Genomic DNA, 19390 nt, shown 5'->3' with positions numbered 1-19390 from the left:
ATCACGTCACTGACAAAAAAGACGACTGTTGCGCAATTTGGCTGCTTGTCGTCACTGTTGTGAAACCAGACTTCATTTTCTGGAAGCTTCTTATGTTTCCAAAGCCAAGAATGCATGTTTTTTTTTTCCGCCCTATGACAAGATATCCACCATTTAGATAAGCAACGCCTGCGCTGACAAAACAATGACTGACAGCGCAAAATTAAAACAAATTAGGCAACCTTAAACAACCTTTCAAAAAAAAAAAAAGGACGGTACAGCGAGCTCCCAGCTGGCAAAAGGATGACGATTACAAATTGAGAATACAAGGATACTGATGATGAACTTCAGGGAACCTTTTTTTTTTTTTTTTTTTTTTTTTTTTTTTTTTTAAATGGGTAAGGCTCGGTTTCTGAAGGGGGGGAACCAAAGAAGGTGTTGGTTTTCTTTCATCTGAGGCCTTGGCACCATCGAGTGTCTGGCAGTCGTCTGCAGGCTGCTGCCGCTCTGTCTGTGCCTCCTTTCATTGCAGCCATGCTTTACTTAAATGCAGCAGTATATAAAGACAGACAGACAGAGAGAGAGAGGAAGAGAGAGAGAGAGAGAGAGAGAGAGAGAGTATGGGGGGGAGCAGGAGGTTTAAATAACACCACTGGCCTCAGGATAATCAGATTCTGCTGGATCGGGCCAATAAAGCAGGCCCAGTGACACCTGACAGAGGTGGTTACTCAGGATCATGACAGAAACCCTGTTTGTTCCCCTCACGAAAACCATATTTCTGTGACCTAATCACCCCCCCAACCCACAACCCTGTCCCTCCCAATTTGGCCCACAAAGGGGGTTTCAGGGGTCGGGGAGGCGATCAAAGCCTGAGGCCACAATCGCACCTAATACATCAGCGTTTGTTTCCTGCGTGTCGTCTTGTTTTTGAGCGCGCGCCGCTGTCGCTTCAAACGCTCCACATGAAAGTGAATTCATAAATCTCAGTTCAAGATTAAAGATTTTAAGCTCACATCAAATACAGCTGGTGGAATTACAAAGTCTAGTCCCTTGTGATGCGTTCGGAAAACATGGAAAACGATGGGAATATTTCGTCGAGGGGCCAGATGGATAAAACTCACAGCCAGAAACATGCAGACGCATTCTGTTTGGACAGATTTATGAAAGCCGTGCGTACGCGTGCTGCCGTTTTACAAATCTCAGTCTCTGTGTAATTGTTTGCACGTGCACGAGCCTCATGCACGCTCCCACAATCAGCCCTAAATGGAGGCGGACACGCCCCTAATGAGCTCATTTCCATAGAAACACCTGTTGCTACTCATTCATTTCTTTTTAGACATGGCGACTAAAAGCACCAACAGCCTCTAACACACGGCTCGGCCTGCTTCTAGCTCATCGTTATGAATATTAACTGATCAGACATGAGCCAATAAATCAATCCACCCATCAATCACATCTGGATCATGTGTGACACAGTGCAACAGACATATTCTCACTCATAGATATAACAATAATAATAAAAAGTAGATAAATAGGCCATTAAATTGGACATTAAGGTCACTTGATATGATAACATGATAAAGGTACAATAATAATGTCACTTTCATGTTATTTTCTTGTACTTCTCCACCAGCCTGCAGCCAAAACTCACCAAAACACCATTTTATTTATTTATTTTTTTTTTTTTAAATAAAGACCGATTTCTGTGTAGAAAATGGTGCATGCATGTTTCTGTGCCTATGCAGCTTTTATACATCTGGTCCCTGGTGTGTGAATGGCAGTTCTACTTTGAGCAGAGTGTGTGTGTTCAGCGTGTCAGCTGAATGCCGATCCGACGCCTGTTCACCTAAAAACACTCGCTGCAGTTTGCCCAGAGTTTACCACGTCATTTTAAAACCTTAAGGGACCTTGGTGGTTAAAAACTGCCTGCCTGACCTGCAGTGTTCAGGTCAAGATGCTTTATGGGTCAAATGTTGTAGAAGCGGATGAAAGTCACCGGATGGTTTCATATTTTAGTTCGACTGTGTGATCAGATTAAACTTGATCGCTTCTGCTGACCTCGTGCAGGAGCCTCAGGAGTCAGAGTGAAACCGAGAGAGCCGTCGCGTGTTAAACAAGACAATTAACCCCCGGTTACTCCCGTATTAAGCTCCTCTCAGTAACAGATTATGGTTTTATTGGTATTTATGTCCGTAAGTTATTTATGAGAAGCGGTTCACTGCTGATAAAGTTAGTTAATCTTCCCTCTGACAATAAAGATGAAAGAGGAGATATGAGCCGCTCCTCCTCAGGCTACCGACGACTTTTGGTTTCTTGTTCAGCTGCTGTTTAGTGAGAGATCAAGTTATCGCTGCATTGAAGACTTTAATGTCCATGAGTAGTGTGACCTGAAAAAACATGACACGACGGCTGGTGGCCTCACGTCTGACAGCTGTGGTGATGCTAAAGTCCCATTGAGATGAACTCCTGTTACTTTGGCTTCCTTGGAAACAGAGCATCTTTCATGGCGACCTCACGCTGCAGCAGCATCTGTCCAACATGCCGGGAGCTTTTCAAACAGGCAGTGTGTGTGTGTGTGTGTGTGTGTGTGTGTGTGTGTGTGTGTGTGTGTGTGTGTGTGTGTGTGCAATTAATGAGGCGTTTGAGAGTTTGCCCCCGTCCTAACTGAGGCTGCCTTGTTTCTTGTCGTCATTATGCTGCACACCAGCTTCCCCCACAGGGACAAATAAAGTATCTATCAGTGTCTCTACACACAAAGTATCTTTACATTTTACCTGTCAGCATTTTGCAAACTGCCCTCATAACAAAGTCCTCAACACTCACAAACCACACAGCTGATGACTGGCTGTGGAAAGCAAAGCGTTTCCCCCGGGGACTTTTTTTAAAAAAAATATTTGTGGACAGATGCAAAGTAGAAATGCAAATAACCTGCAGTCCAAGATCATGCGCAGAGTCTGTCCAGCTGATTTCAAAATGTGGGAAAGCCGACAAACAAGTTCATCACACAGTTTTTGTGGCCACTTTGATTAAAAACTACCAAATTTACAACATCATCCTATTCTCAGTGTCTACAAGTCGCCGGTGTTTTTTGTCTTCTGGGTCACCGACAACACAGCTCGTCCATTTGACCTTCAACCTTTGACCTTGATTTGTGTCCCCGAGGGGGGCAATTAGTTTTGCAGCAAGAGCACAAACACAACAAGCACACAAGGATACAGATATACATATAAAAATATAAATATCACAGTACAGAGAGCAGAAGTGATCAACACGGGAGTAAAAAAAAAAAGGTAACACTTTACAATAAGAGTACAACAATTAACGTTAGTTAATGCCGTAATAAACATGAAGTAACAGGTAATAAACATTAAGTAACAGTTAACTAACTGTTAATTAATGTGTCTAAAAATCATGTACTAATGCTGTTCATGCTAAGGTATTAATTTATATGTTATTTAAGGGTTATTGTAGATATTATTAACATTAGTAAATGCCATAATAATCAGTAACTAACAGTTAATTAATCGTTACGGCATTAACTAACGTTAACTAACCTTCAATTCAATTCAATTCAATTCAAACAACTTTATTAATCCCACAGGGGGCAATTGATTATGAGCAGCAGGTTATCGTGGTAGCAAAAGTACAACAACTTAATTGTTGTACTCTTATTGTAAAGTGTTACCAAAAAAAAAAAAAGCCAAATTGCCTGCCACACCTTACCTAAATAAATAAAAAAAAAAACAGACAATTCAAGGATAAAATGCAAGGAGTGAAAAGGTGCTAAAAAACCCAACAGCAACTCATGGTCACATTTGATGCTGCTAGTCAGTGGAAAATGACTTTAAACTGTATCATCAGATGGCACCTGAACGCACCACCAATTTCAAAAAGTCCTGAAAACCCAACAGTGCTGCTGCTTTTAGGAAAACTCAGGTGGAGGACTTTATTCCGCTGATGGAAAACTGGAGTGAAGAAAGTGTGAAGGCTCTGGAAGTTCATGTTCATATCGTAGTGGAATGAATGGAAACCAGGGAGGAGGAGTGATGTGGCAGCTCTGAAATTACACTGGGATGGTCCTTTAAAACGCTCCATATGGCACCTTGAACTGATGTCCCGCTCAGGCATGTTTGGTTTCGACAGGAGAAACGGCCGCTGCTTGTTGCTGGGATCGAATCTGTGACCTTTTCTGGGTCTGGACCGACTCATTAACCACCGTCCCGTCTCTGCTGATGTCCATAATAAACAAAAGCCGGCTTGATTTTCCTGTTTCCAGTCCGTTTTGCGGAGCTCCCAACACATTTGACTCAGTTTGGCCGCTCCCAGTCAGCCACAACAACTCCTGATGATGTGCTTAGTGATGTTTTTGGTTAAGTTGTTTGGTTTGAGTGGCAATTAAAGCCAATATAAAATTTAAGTGATGCATCCGTGGCTGCTTGGTAACGCGAGGAATTTTTTTTTTTTTTTTGGCAATTATCACCCTGGGTGGTTTCACCTGAGAGTAAAAGGAGGAAGAGTTGCGATGCGGTGTCATGTTGAAGAGCCTGAGGGCGGCGGTAACAGCACACCCAGCTGCCGAGGAGACGGCTGACGATATCAGATTAGAGGGAGGTGTGCAAGGTCGGTGGTCCCTGATACGCCTCTACAGATACTGTGTGTGTGTGTGTGTGTGTGTGTGTGTGTGTGTGTGTGTGTGCTGCGTGCCTCCTGCAGGATCGTCCGGTTTCCCTGGCAGATGAGCGAGGACAAGGTTCGGCGTGTCTTGCAGGAGGCCCTGAAGGTTTGGAGCGACGTCACCCCGCTCACCTTCACTGAGATTCGCAGCGGAAAAGCCGACATCGTCATCGACTTCACCAGGTGGGGATTATTTCCGTGGAGAAAATATGAAAAACACAATTAATTAAAAAAAAAAAAAAAAAAAAAGAGGGGAAATGAAGCTGCATACCTGCCAGCTGAGGCATCAGAACACACTCACAAAAAAGGTAAAGGTTAAAAAGAAGCTGCAATAGTTAGGGAAAAAAGGGTTGTTTCATGTATAAATAAGTGGAATGCACCTTTACTTTTTATTGATTGCACCAGATCAAACTAAAATCACAGTCAGAAACACATTATTGATCACCAGGGGGAAAATTGGGTCAGTTCCAGCTGCTCAAATTCCTCAAGAGAAGAATAAATTATAAGAGTAAGTGAAATCATAAGAAATAGAAAAAGAAATAAGAAATAGAAAAATATGTGCATTAGAAATTTGTATAAAACGTATGTGTGTTATGTATAAATGTGCATTAATCCTACTTGTGCATTAATCCTAGCTGTGAAAAAGCATGTGCATTATGTATAATTAATGTATATGTGTGCATTAATCCTACAAAAATATGACAACAATGTTGAACGGCACGCAGGATCCTTTTCTCGTTTGATGGTGGTTTAGATCTTTTGCTTTTGATCAAAGTTTTTTTTTTTTTTTTTTTTTTTTTTTTTTATTGACAATTGCAATATGTTGATGCACGTTGAGGCTGGCAGAATCAGGCCGGGGGGAGTCGGAGTTAACGAGGAGGGTTTGTCACACAGAGCCTCTCGGAGACGGGGGGCACAGACGCAGGTCAAAACCTGAGGAGGAGAAACAAGAAAGAACAAGCCGACGAGCAGCGTCGCCTCTCAAATCACTTTGTCCCCGCCCGGCCTTCTTGTGAAACTCGGTATTTTGTTCTCCACAAATTTTATTCAACCCTGTTTTTTGATTCATGACTTCATCCTTTATCAGCGTATTTGTTTCTGCTGTCCATCATATAGGTTTACTTTTTAACAGAGGCTCAATTTTTCTATTTCTATTTATTGTTGTTATATTTTTGTAGGATTAATGCACATATTTTTACATCACTTTTTACAAATTTCTAATGCTCATATTTTTATGGTTCTTATTTCTTTTTCTATTTGTTATAATTTCACTGATGTTTATGCTCATGATATATTCTGCAGCTGTAACAGACCCAGTTTCCCCTCTGGGATCAATAATGTGTTTCTGTTTCTGATTTCTGAGTCTGATTCATCAAACTCAAATTTCTCAGACACCACTGATCAGATTTTGATGAAACTTTGGGGAATAATGCGTCTTATCATGGTGTTTTTGGTATGTTTTTATTTATACTGATTGATCCAAGAAGGGCAGTGCATTTTAAATCAATGTTTGGCCCAGAGTTGTGTTTTTTCATGTGCTAATCGATCATATTTGTTTTTACTTTTCTCTGATCATCTGTAAAGCACTTCATAATTTTTTTTTTTTTTTGAGAAGTGCAATAAAGAAGAAAGATGTTATTGTACGTAAGCCTTGGAGCACCTGCGTTGTTGCCACATCAGCGCTTTGCTTGACGCTCCTGCAGGTACTGGCACGGAGACAGCCTTCCCTTCGACGGCCCGGGTGGGATCCTCGCTCACGCCTTCTTCCCCAAAACCCACCGGCAGGGCGACATCCACTTCGACTACGACGAGTCGTGGACGCTGGGCAACAACATGGGTGAGCGTGTGGCTGCCAGGCACAGATCACATCTGAGTTTTACTTCCACAAACATTTCTCAGTGGCGAAGGTAATCTTGGTGATTGAGGTAAAGCCGGGGGGGCGGAGCCACGGGGCCGCGCTCACAGAGGGAAGTGGGTATACAGAATAAACACAACAAGACCAGACAGGCCTGGTTCAGCCCGACTGCCACGGCAACGCGCAGCACTGAAACTCAAGGGTTTTGTCTGCAGTTGCATGCTCCTGTGTGTGTGTGTGTGTGTGTGTGTGTGTGTGCAGTCACTGCCAACCATCTGGTCTGATCAGTGTTTTATTAACAGCTCAGCTCATTTTCGACATGACTCTGCTATTTGTTGATAACCGTGCATGTCGGTGTGCACGAGATGACATTTCCTGCAGTCTGCTACGGTCACTTTTATTTAACGGCATCGTCACCAAGAGGAAAAGAAAATCAGAGAAGAGCTCTCAGAAATATTTCATTTATTTATGAGATCTGTGTCAGACTCTAGATTATTTCTCCAGTCTCTGATTTATTTTCTCCAGAGCAAAAAGATGCGCAAAATCTCAAATTAGCGCCCTTTTCAGTTTCAAAAGACATCAAATCAAGACCTAAAATAATGCTTGGATTTTCTCAACTTTTGCGCCTCATCTCAGAGAAATCAGAGAGCTCTGCCTGTAACCCCGACCCAGCCTTTTAGTTTCAAAGCCAGTCTCAAAAGCCTCTGCTCTGCGTCTCTGTTCAGCTCAGGTCATGCATCTCGTGCTGATCTCAGAGCAAAGAAAGAGCTCTCGAAGACGGTTATGATGTGGTTATGTCACTCAATTCTCAAAATAATAGAACTTGGAAATGCCTCGGGAGTTCAGGACAGCTCTTTTGCCTCATCCTAACCCAAAACATGAGAGCGTTTTCCTCCAGTGATTGTGCTTTGGAGAACATTTGACATCAAAACATCTGATTCAAGACGGCATTTAAAATTTTTCCATTAATTCTTTGGGGTTTTTAGTGTTGGCATGAACCTGAGGGGGTTCATCCTTCCTCAGCCTCAACATGGGTACAAACAGAACAGCATAGAGACTTCATTTTATTCTATTATTGCGACCACAGTCACAATAAAACCTGCTGTCGAACAAACTATAAATTCTGCCATCCATAACTGAATATATCCCTGCACATCCATGCAAGCAAACACACACAACAAACAATTCCTGAACCTACGTCTTACCTCTTGTGTCTACAGTGTTGTGCCGAGTTTTGCATCCCTGTCCCACAAAAGCACCCACCCCTGATTATCCTGACCCTGAACCCGAGGAAACCCCCGCCTGAGCTTCACCAAACGTGCAGAATGGATGCATTTCTCAACAGCGACGCAAAACTCGACATTACAGCTGCTATGAAATGCATTTGCTCCGTAAATTTGGTGGAGTTCAGGCAGGGGTTTCCTCAGGTTAAGGTCAGGGGAAACGGGGGTGGATGCATTTACCAACAGGGACGCTAAACTTGGAATAATAGAATAAAACACGCTCAGGCCTCAAGCTGCGCGTCCACAGGGGCCAGTATTGGACACTTGATGGGCGTGGCCACCCCTGATGATTGACAGATTTTCTCTCCTACAACCATGCGAACACCTCCGAGCTGCACCTGATTGGACAAACCTTCTTCTGGATTTCAAACCGGGCCACCATGGGGGCTTGTTTGATAAACTTAATTTGGTATAATGAAAATATGTCATACTATCATATATTGTATATAAATGTTATTGAAAAATTTGCTTCTGAAAACATTTGAAGTGAGAAATAAACCCTGCAGCTGCTGGATCTGTCTTCATTCTAGACCAATGATGGTTGGTTTAGAGGTGGCGAGTCATGTTGAATGTCCCTAATTTGCATAAAGTAGCTTAGACCTCAACTTTATGCAAACGAGGAGGTGCCATTACGACACCCCGTCTCTCAAAACGCAACACTACCAGCATGCATTGCACAGCTGTTTCCATAGACAGTGAATGGGAAGCGTGGAAATGACTGATCCTGCAAAAAAAAAAAAAAAAAAGAGAAATGCAAATGACTGTGATTATGATCATGGCATCCTGGAAGCGAGCTAACCTGCTCATCTAGACAGTGAAAAGCTAGTATTGCTAATTTGAACCTGGAACATCAGCCACAGCAAACGATGCGACCTAGATAAGTTGGGAGGGGTTTTATACAGAGTGCTTTACAGTATGTCTGCATGACTTTTCACCGTCATGCAAGAGCGAAGTGGCTGGATAAGGAATAAGCTGAATAAGAGCTCAGGAGAGAGGATTTTACTTTGCTGAGATTATATTAAAGTAAGGTAAGATCAGCAGGAGCAGATACTGTATTTTTTTGTGCTGGCCTGTCTGGCTCTCAGCGCCAAACAAAACGCCCCAGAGCCGTTTTCAAACCCCATTTGTGTCCATGTCCCCGCTCTCCGCTGCTGCAGGCACGGACCTCCTCCAGGTTGCCGCCCATGAGTTCGGGCACGTCCTGGGCCTGCAGCACTCCCACGAGCCGGGAGCCATCATGTCGGCCTACTACACCTTCTCCTACCCGCTGAGGCTGAGCGAGGACGACAAGCAGGGCATCCAGTACCTGTACGGCGTCCACCCGCAGACCCTGCCGCCGCCGCCGCCGCCGCCGCCGGCCAACCCGGAGAACAACGAGATCATCGTCACCACCGTGAGTGGCACGCCTGTAAGGACCAATCAGAGGGGCAAATGCATGATGTGATTATCTTTCATCTTTCAAAAAAACACACAGCAACACCCACTCTAACAAAACAGCTGATAGGTACTTTTAAAGACGTAGTTGGGAAAATGAGTCAAAAATTAATGTTATTTTCAGAGTGGATCCTCTTTGTTGTAGAGATGCTGAATGAGGGATTCAGCAGAATTTCAGGTAATCCAACATTGTGTGGTGTTTGAACCAGACACACTAACAAGAAAACACGACACATTTAAAATCAGTGTTTTTCATATTTAAACTCTTTGTTTTTTGGAGATCCTGCACGCAAACCTCCAGCCAGAGCTTCTCCTGAAACCTCACAATTTTTCCAGGGAATGATGTTTCCAGAGCGCCATCACAGACCTTCAGAGCCAGCCTTGCTCAAGGGCACTCCAACAGTAGAGGCTGGGGGGTGGGGGTGGGGGTGGGTTTCCTTAAAACCTCAGCACACGGCTCCGGGTTGATTGTGCCGCTGATAGCGTCTGATAGAAAATGATAAGAAAAATTCCACCAGTGTGTTTTCCTTCGTGGTCGTTAGTTTATCAAGTCCATCACTAGGCTGCGCTTTTTTTTTTTATTTGTCAGGTGATCTGAGCTCAAACAGGGAAAAGGTTCATCTGAAGTTTTTTGTGTCGTAAATTTTGTGATTTTTCAGCGGCTCTGAAACAAACCGCTTGGCTTTGCTGTAGGGCTTTGGAACCTGGGAACATATGGGAATTAGTGAGAATAAACTGGAAATTTGCAAAAATTGCAGGTTAGCCTATAACAGGGAACTTAAATGAAGTTGAAAAAACAAAAACATCTTGCGGCATCATCTTGGCTAAAGCAACCAGATTTAATGCAAATTCAGTTCTTTTTTTTTTTTTTTTTTTGGTGCTTTCATTTTATATTTTCAGTGGGGGATCATAGGGAGTATGTTTCTTTGATTCAACATTAATATTTTTTTCTTTTATTTTTTTCAATGAAAGAATCGATTAAAGTTCTACTCCTACTGCTTATGAAAAAACAAAGTGTTTATATTTATGTTTGTATATGATAGAGTTTGTTTAAATCAACCCAGATTTCCAATCAATTCTTGTTGGAAAGATTCCAACTTGGAATATTTCCAAAATTACCATGGAAAGTTTCCGGAAATTTACCGGACATTTTCCACCTTTTACTTTATTTTATTTTATTTTATTCAATTTATAAAGGACAGTGTGCACTTTCATTAGCTATTCAAGGAATAAAAAGATGAGTGCACCAGATTTAGCAAGAAAGCTAATTTCCATCTGTAGTCCTTACAAATAACATTAAAACAATCAACACAGTAAAACAAACATGCAACCCGACTTTGTAGCAATAAAAGAAATCTTGAACTTGAACTTCAGAGGGTCAGGAACTTTCCTTTCCAGTTGCTTTCAAACCAAGAAAAGGGTATTTTAAACTAAACTCAAACACACCGCCACAATAAAAGCCCCCCTGAACAAGCGCTCTGTCTTCTCTCGCAGCCCGACGCCTGCCACACGGACTTTGATGCCGCGTCCATGATCCGAGGGGAGCTGTTTTTCTTCAAGTCCGGCTACGTTTGGCGGATCCGGGACGGGCACCTGGAGAGGGGCTACCCGGCGCTGGCGTCCCGTCACTGGAGGGGGATTCCAGACAGCATCGACGCCGCCTTTGAAGACCAGGCAGGGAATATCTGGTTCTTTCAAGGTGGGCAGTGGAGACGGTGCTTTTTTTCTTTTTTTTTCTGTTATGTGGTTTATTTTCATCTTTAGGGCAGGATCAGGGAAACCTCAAGGTAATTACACGGCCCGACAACAAAAATATCTCACCCCTCTTAGCGAGGATGAATAAGAACAAGAATGTTAATTGACGCAGAGCTGAGAAATTATTGCAATTAAGTCTTTCACAGGAATATTTCGCTCAGACGTGGGTAAGACATTAGATGTACATAATGAATGTTTGTTTTAGCCGCCGGTCAGGGGCACACTGGGTGACTTTTGCCACATCGGGCAACACACGCAGCTCCAGACGATCATTAGAACGTATTTAAAGTCATTTGAGTTTGCTTTTAGCTTGCTTTTGTGGTCGGCTTCACCACAGAAAGACAGTTCATCCCGAGCTTAACTGTGTTTGTGTGGTAAACCCCACCCGATCGAGATGCCAGGCAGGTTAAAACAAACCGATGCTTATCTGGAGCGGCGTGCTGTTTGTGAGGCGAGCAGGTAGGGGCTGTTTTTCTCGAGTACACCTCGACAGGAAAGCGTGGATGTTGTGGTCGTGAGACGGTCCGTCTGGCTTCTAAAGCAGGCGACAGCTTGATGAGGTGACAGATAAACAAACAGGCCGCGTGGAGTTTGGATGCGCTCGGATGTTTTCGTGTTTGCACAGGTTTCCTCCCGCAGCGCAGACAAAAGAAACGCAGGTCAGGTGAATTTAAGGGTTTAAAGCGGCCGTATGTGAGTATTTACTGCTCAGTGTCCCAAAGCACAAAACATATCATCACCAAATAGGAGCTGTACAGTGAAGTCACCTCCACAGCTGCTGTTTTGGCAGCTAGTTGTCACGGCTCTGTGTTTACTGACCTGTGTTTTTGGACTTTATGTCTGGACACTGTTGGTTTTCTGTTTCTCCTTGTGTTTCTAGTGTCTTGCCCTGCGTTCCAGTGCTCATACTACCATACTATTTAGTATGCAAAAAAAAAAAAAAAAGAAGAGCCCTGCGTTCCAAATCGCATACTTCTACTTTTTACTTTCTGTATGTACTGCAGCTGCCCTTACAAAGTATGTAGTGTAGTATGCAGCAGTATGCATGCGTATGCATACAGTGGTGGAAAAACGTTTTCGGACGCCCCATGCATTTGTGAAATATTGCATTAAGAATCACTCTTAGGTCTTCAAGTGCAATTTTTTTAGTACAGTCACAGCCAAATCTCTTTGGGCAAAAATGTATCGTAGTCAACTGGACTTTGAGTGCAACGTGTGTGTCGTGTTGTCGTCCGTATGTGGGCGTGGCCTGTACACGCAACTCAGTCAGTGCCACGTAGCGTCCTTTGCACAAAGGATTGTGGGTCAGAATGGCCAGAGCAGCATGCTGAAATCCATACTGCGAAATCTGACCGGATGTAGTAGAACATCCTGGTACTCTTGGCATACTGCATCTGACATACTATGTATTGGGACATACTAATTCTTTTTTTTCCATACTAAATAGTATAGTAGTATGTGATTTGGAACGCAGGGCAGGTCAGTCTCGTTTTCCCGGCCCAGCCTCCCACACCTGCCCTGAGTTCATCTCGTTATCCCTGATTGTCCTGATCCGTCCCCCCGGTGTTTCCTTGTTAACCCGTCCTCTGTCTTTTGTCCCTCGCTTTCTCCATGTGTGTCCACTTTTCAGTTCAGTTCTTTGTCTCAAGTGTTTGTTTTTTTCAGCCCTGAAAATTTCATGTGGCTGTCTCGATTAGGAGTGAAGTCACAAGGGCTCAAACATGCTGGATAAAGACGATGTGAATAAAGAAAGAGTGAAATTTCATGCACTTTGAGGGCCTGTTACTCAGAGGATAGTCAGAGGATGAATGTTTAATTTCACATGGCTTCATTAAAAAAGCAAAAGGTAATGTAGGGAAAAAATCAGCTGACTCTGAGGCGCTCAGGTGGGAATTTCCATGGAATGACTCAAGTCAAAACAGAACCATGACATCAGTTTGATAGAAATACAAACATGCTGCTCTCTTTTTATGACCCAGAAATCAGACAACACATCAGCTGACTTTGGTGTCATGTGACCTGCGTCTGGACGTCCCCTGCTGCCCTCCAATTTTACATTTCAAAAACCTCGAGAGCACAAATACTAAAAAATATGATATTTTGCTGAATTTCTAGTTTTCATGAACTTCTCATGCTGAGTGTCTCCTCGCTTTCCACAACACACTGCATCATGGGAAAACAAACAAACAAACAAACAAACAAAATTCTTTGTAAAATTGTATAAAACACAACCAAACAAATGTGGCAGAGAATCTATTCTTTAGATCAGTGCTTCCCAAAGTTTTTTTTAACCAAGCCTGACCCACTGCTTCAGATTAGGAAAAAAACAGCCAAAGATTCATAAAACAAACATAAATTACATCTTTAAAGGAGCCTGAATCTCTATTTATGCCCATGTTCAGCTGATACAATTATTAATTAAACATGCTCCTTAAGACTGTGCTGAACTTTGGGCCAACATGGTTGTGTGTTAGGACATTTGTAATGCATGGGAATGAATGGGAACCAGCTAAATGTTGGTCTTGTGCACATTCTAGGTAGAAATGTGTGGATGAAAGTATGAAAAAGGTCTGGATTACAGCTTTAAGATTAGGATTAGGTTCCTTCAGTGAAGAAAAGCAAAGGAGAATCACACACGATGCCCCAGCAACAAGTTCAATGTTTGTTTTTCTGTGTCTGCAGGTGAAAAGTACTGGGTGTTTGACGCCGAGCGGCAGATCCGAGGGCCCGAGTCCATCAGGAGTCTGGGTCTGTCGGCGTCCCGGGTGCAGGCGGCGCTGCGCTGGGGCCACGACGCCAACTACAACACCTACTTCTTCAGCTCGGGCAGCTACTGGAAGTTCAGCCCGCGTGACAACCGCCTGGACTCGGTTTACCCGCGCAGCATGCAGGACTGGAGCGGCATCCCCGACGACGTGGACGCCGCCTTCAAGGACGCATACGGTACGAGAAAACACGGCCAGGGGGCGAGCTCTGCTGCAGAATACATTTGAAAAACAAGATGTTTCCCAAAATAAGGCAACAGCACGTTTACCTGAAGCACAGGTCAGCTAATTGATACTGATATTTTCATACACCGAGGCTGCCAATATCTGAGCATTTCACTGCAAAAACTCAAAATCTTACCAAGAATATTTGTCTTATTTCAAGTCAAAATGTCTTATTACACTTAAAATAAGACATGATCACCTAAGAAATAACTTGTTGGTAACACTTTACAATAAGAGTACAACAATTAACGTTAGTTAATGCCGTAATAAACATTAAGTAACAGGTAATAAACATTAAGTAACAGTTAACTAACCGTTAACTAATGTGTCTAAGAATCATGTACTAATCTGTTCATGCTAAGGTATTAATTTATATGTTATTTACGGGTTATTGTAGATATTATTAACATTAGTAAATGCCATAATAATCATTAACTAACAGTTAATTAACCATTATGGCATTAACTAACATAAACTAACCTTAATTGTTGTATTCTTATTGTAAAGTGTTACCAACTTGTTTTTAGCAAATTTTCACTTGTTTCAAGCAAATTTTCACTTGAAACAAGAGAAAATCGTCTAAAATCAAGTTATTTCTTAGGTGATCATGTCTTATTTTAAGTGTAATGAGATATTTTGACTAGAAATAAGACATTTTGACTTGAAATAAGACAAATATTCTTTGAGTTTTTGCAGTGTTGTTCACAATTATCAAATGAGAAAATCACCTTCTGGATAGCTGCTGTTTCTTCAAAGCAGTTGTGGGTCAAATCTTGTCAGCAAGGACTTCATAGCTTTTATTTTCTGACCTGTCGCGGCTCATCTGGAGCCTCGGGGCCAGTTTGACCCACATCTGGTCAGGAAGTAGGAAGAAAAGGAAAAGGTAGGAAATCAGAAATGTCTGAGGATGGAAGTATTTTGTCATGGCTGCACCGTTTCAAATTCAAATATGATCCTTCAAAGTGTTAATAATCTTTTCAAGGCCCTTTTTAATTGAATGAAAGCAGATTTAATTTTACATGGTGCTTTCTCTGTACTCAGAAAGGCAGAAAATTCCCACCAACAAGAAGAAATGGTCAGAATTCCAGTTCTATCCGATGCCTTTAGATGCCTTGAAATGAATACTGCTTGCAAAATTCAGTATCTAACAGAATATATGAGTGTGTCTCTGAACACGCTCTGATCGCTGATGATTTCAGTCGAGCTAAATCGTCCGTGTCTCTGATTTTCCAGGCTACGCTCACTTCATCCGAGGACGGCAGTACTGGAAGTTTGATCCCGTCGGCATGAACTCTCTGGAAGGCTACCCTCGCTACATCGGCGTGGATTTTTTCGGCTGTAAAAATGTCTGAATGTCTGTGAAGAATTGGAATGACAGATTTTGATTTTTTTGTTGTTTTTTTGTTGTGTTTTTTTTTTTTTTTTGGTGATGAAGAGGAGTTTTTTCGGAACAGAGCCTTTTGTATGTTCATACTGTGGATTGGAGGTGTGGAGGGGGGCTGACGATGAAACGCCCCCTTCAGTCAAATCTGTTCATGCTTTACTCCCTGTATTGATACTCAGATCAATTACACCGTCTTCTCAGGAAAACCAAGTTGTGTTTCCTAAGACTTGGCACCTCCTGTGCAGCTATACTCATATTTATTTTGCACATTTTGTCATCATAATCGCTGAGATCTGGGCCCTTGTATTGATGTTGTGAACTGCGTCCTTCTCACCTCCTTTCTCCGAGATGGAAAAGGAGATTTTGTTGTTGTTGTTTTTTTTTTTTATTAATTTGGTTTACAAACACAACAAACAGGTGCAGACTGTCTTATTTCCATGTAGCGGACACGTTCCAACGTGCTGGTGCTCAAGGTTTCGAAGAGTGACGTCAAAACTTAACGCTGCGTTCACTGCGAGTATGGACCGTGTAGAGTCGGCCACAAGACGATAAACTTGACTCCTGAAATGAGAACCATGCAGACTCAGGTCTAAATCACATCCGCATGTGGTGTGATTATATTGTGGTTGATTCTACACAGTCCTCAGCATGCATTTCCAATTTTAGGGTGCTTTGACACCTTTCCTGTTTGGTCTGTTTTCATCAAGCCGTGGTTTGTTTACTCCGTCGGTTTGGTTTGTCTGCAGAAAACACAACTGAGCTCGTGAGCCGTGGTCCGCCGGGAACGCCGTGACTCCGTCTGGTTCCAAGCGGAGCTCGGCACGCTCCGTTAAAAGTGAGAATGTGACCTGACGTAACTGATGGAAGCAAACCAAAACACAGTGCATTGTGGGTTGAAAACAGATGTTGACACCCCGAAGCAGCCAAACAGCTGCTCGTCTCAGCAGAGCGAGTTGGGGACAAAACACCGAGCAGTGACGAGGTGAGGCAGCGATTCACGACTGCCTGTGGAAACATGAAAATCCCGCGGTCGATGTTGCTCAGAAGACGCTGCTGTCGAAAAGACGAATGAAACCCTCGACCGCGTGTTATTTGTCTATAAATTTTGGTTTGCCTGACCACAAAACTCACCAGAGCCCAATGAAAAATACAACAACAACTCGACAACTTAGCAGCTTCACACCTGAATCAAACCAAAGCAAAGGGAACCACAGGGGTGAGAGCGTCCTACACGACTCCAGCTTTAAAGATGCTCTCTTTGGGTCAAAAAAAAGAAGAAATGAGCTTCCGGTGCCTGTAACTTGATCTAACCTGATGAACTTGTCCGCCTCTTATTTGCCTCTGGTGCTCAGGACAGTGAAGAACACTTGAAGAAGAAGCCAAATATGAACATCAGCCCAGTCAGTTTCTTCATGTTGTGAAGCTCAACAAGGAAACCGCTGGCTACCGACATCAAGTCAGCATCCGGTTCCTTAAGGGCCAGTTAGTTTATTCTTTCCATGTCCGTCAGGGTCTGTACATGTGATCATCCGCTCGTGTTTGAGAGGATCGGCACGGACCCCTACCCTGGATGTCCATGTGCAGCCCAAAATTTGGAAATGCACCAACTGTGCATGCTCCATCTTTTGAAGAGAGGCTGTGCGAGGAGATCTGGCATTACCCACTTTTATATAATTAGTCTTTGAGAGAATTCAAAGACAGACACATGTTGTTCAGCCAAAAACAAAAACTTGGTCCTGCGGTGAAGTCGGCTTTTTCTTTCCTAACGGCCATGTTTCCTCTTCCTCGTCTTATTGATCTTTATGGCGGCTGGCAAACACACGCCTTGGTGCATCACCACCACCAACCGGAGTGGATCGGGAAACACGAGGCCGATGCGGACCCTCGATTGCGCGTCCGTGACATCAGTACAAGTCCACTGCTGTCAGCGGAGGCAAAAAGTGTGTCTGAGCCTTTACTGTGAACGCCCACTGGAGTCCAAATCCACAGGTGAGGTGACGTTCCTTCTTTCAAAGATCACCAGTGTAGAAACTTTAGGATTGCTTGGATTGTAGGAAAGTAACTAACCAAATTGTTTGCATAGCCAGAAATACATCTCAATCCAAAAAAAAACACATCATGCAGGAGGAATTGTTCTTCACCATCTTCAGTTTCCACATTATGATGAATGTTTTTTCTCCTTTTAGCAAAGGGAAAAAACTAAAATCTGCAGCAGGATGGAAGTAATGTGTGAAACTGTAGGCCTGATGGAGGGAGGAGACTAAAGAGAGTTTAGGGAACGTTCTTGTGATTCTGGCCAAACTCAACTTCACCAGCAGCAGATGTGTCTTCATCCATGAACCACCCAGACATTTCGAGTGAAGCTTTGCAGGCATTGTCCTTGACTTGATACCCATAATCCCTTGCATTTTGAGGTTGTGGTACCTGTAGCTGGTCGGGATTACTGCGTATTCTCAGTCCCTAAGGAAGTGGCATTACAGTTCCTGTGCGGTTTTCAGGCGTCACGGTGCCGATGTTTTGTGTCATCAGAGTTCAGAGGTCGAAATGAGGAAACAGGCCACAGTTTGATTAAATTTCTGTTTGGTGTGAACGCAGACTGGGTCAGTGAGTCCAGTTTTTTTTTTTTTTTTTTTTTTTTTTTGCTGTTATCGCTTTAATTTGCTTAAATTTGTTTGAATTTGTCACTTCCTGTAAGCAGAGGTGATTTCCCACCAGCGTCAGGCTGATAAACACAGAGATATTCTCCAGTGCAGCTTAACGGTTGAAATGTTGCCTCTTACTCCCTGACAAAATAAAATAAATCTGTCTGTTTAAATCGGACTGTCAGAGAGGAACCCTAACCCAGGACGATTTTACAGAATTCAAAGCATCGCAGCCCAAAGAGACGGAAGTGTTTTCTCTCCTGTGTCCGGGGGGAAGAGGCAGTCGTGGTGAAATGTTAAGTTTGGATGTCACTCTGTCGGTAACCAGCTGGAGGTGTGTGTCAGGCCTCTGCAGCAGCGTGTGTGTGGGGGGGGTTATAAATAAAAAGCTCTAGGGCGCCATCTAGAGCACGACACCGTGACACTGCAGCAGACCTGTGATCTTTACTTTTTGTCAGAGAACGTTTTTGTGTTTCATTTTTTTGTTTTTTGTTTTTTGTTTCATCCTCATGAAGTCATTACTTAACAACAACATGGTGCTCTCTTTTCAGAAATGTCAGTATAACACATTCAGGGACACACACACACACACACACACACACACATATACACACACACACCAGTGCTTCTCAACCTTCTCAGCCTGTGAGACCCTCAAAAACACGAGCATAAACCTGCAGAATGAACTTCTAGTTTTAGGTATATATACATATATATTTTCACTTTTCAGGATATTTCACTGCACGAATTACCGGACAAAAGCAAGAGCCTGCAAGTATTCCTCATTTCACAAGACAGAAAAAGGCATTTACCACAAAGATTACAGTCATTATAGTGAAATAAAAGCATGATCATAAAGTCCAAATGTCAGCTTGCGACCTCCTGGAGGGTCCCGACACCCAGGTTGAGAACCACTGCCGCAGGTGAACGAGGCGGACGTGAACCCTGTGCGCTCGGACAGACGGTTGCTGGTTTGCCAGTGCAGGACACTGACATGTCGGTCCAGTCATCATCCAGTTTTTATGATTATTGTTTTTGTTTTTTGTTTTTTGTTGTTGTTTGTTTTTTTTAATCTCTCCTGCAACTCTTTTAAATGTTGTTGATCATTGAACTCGGAGTAGTTAAAGAAAATGTATTTATATGCAAACAATTAAGCAAGGATTTGTTGTACATACATGTCTTTCTTTCTCTCTCTCTCTCTCTCTCTCTTTTTTTTTTTTTTTTTTACTCATATGTAGCCCAAACTGTGTAAATTGAAATGTATGAACTGTGTTTTCTTTCTAATAAAATCCTAACCTGGTACACAGCAGATTGAAGATAATTTACCACCCAGAAACAGAAACAAAGTCAATATTCACTTTACAATTGGCATATTTACATTTTAAATATTCATA

General features: G+C 42.8%; 1 protein-coding gene across 3 annotated transcripts in view; it reads left to right on the top strand.

The window, feature by feature from the left end:
• The window catches only part of mmp11a (matrix metallopeptidase 11a), a 36193-nt gene extending 16895 nt beyond the window's left edge, over positions 1–19298 (top strand). For 2 of the 3 annotated variants that reach the window (XM_030059412.1, XM_030059410.1), the window contains exons 3-8: positions 4693–4836; positions 6357–6490; positions 8949–9199; positions 10720–10924; positions 13663–13923; positions 15204–19298. In XM_030059412.1, the coding sequence (XP_029915272.1) occupies positions 4693–4836; positions 6357–6490; positions 8949–9199; positions 10720–10924; positions 13663–13923; positions 15204–15322 (1114 nt within the window). In that variant the 3' untranslated portion in view covers positions 15323–19298. The remainder of the gene's footprint in view (positions 1–4692; positions 4837–6356; positions 6491–8948; positions 9200–10719; positions 10925–13662; positions 13924–15203) is intronic. The other variant, XM_030059411.1, reaches the window with a different exon arrangement.
• Positions 19299–19390: the final 92 nt, after the last annotated feature.

The sequence above is a fragment of the Myripristis murdjan genome, chromosome 9 (assembly GCF_902150065.1).
Source record: "Myripristis murdjan chromosome 9, fMyrMur1.1, whole genome shotgun sequence".
NCBI lineage: Eukaryota > Metazoa > Chordata > Actinopteri > Holocentriformes > Holocentridae > Myripristis > Myripristis murdjan.
The sequence above is the reverse complement of the archived record's forward strand: the minus strand, read 5'-3'. Positions and strand labels throughout refer to the sequence as shown.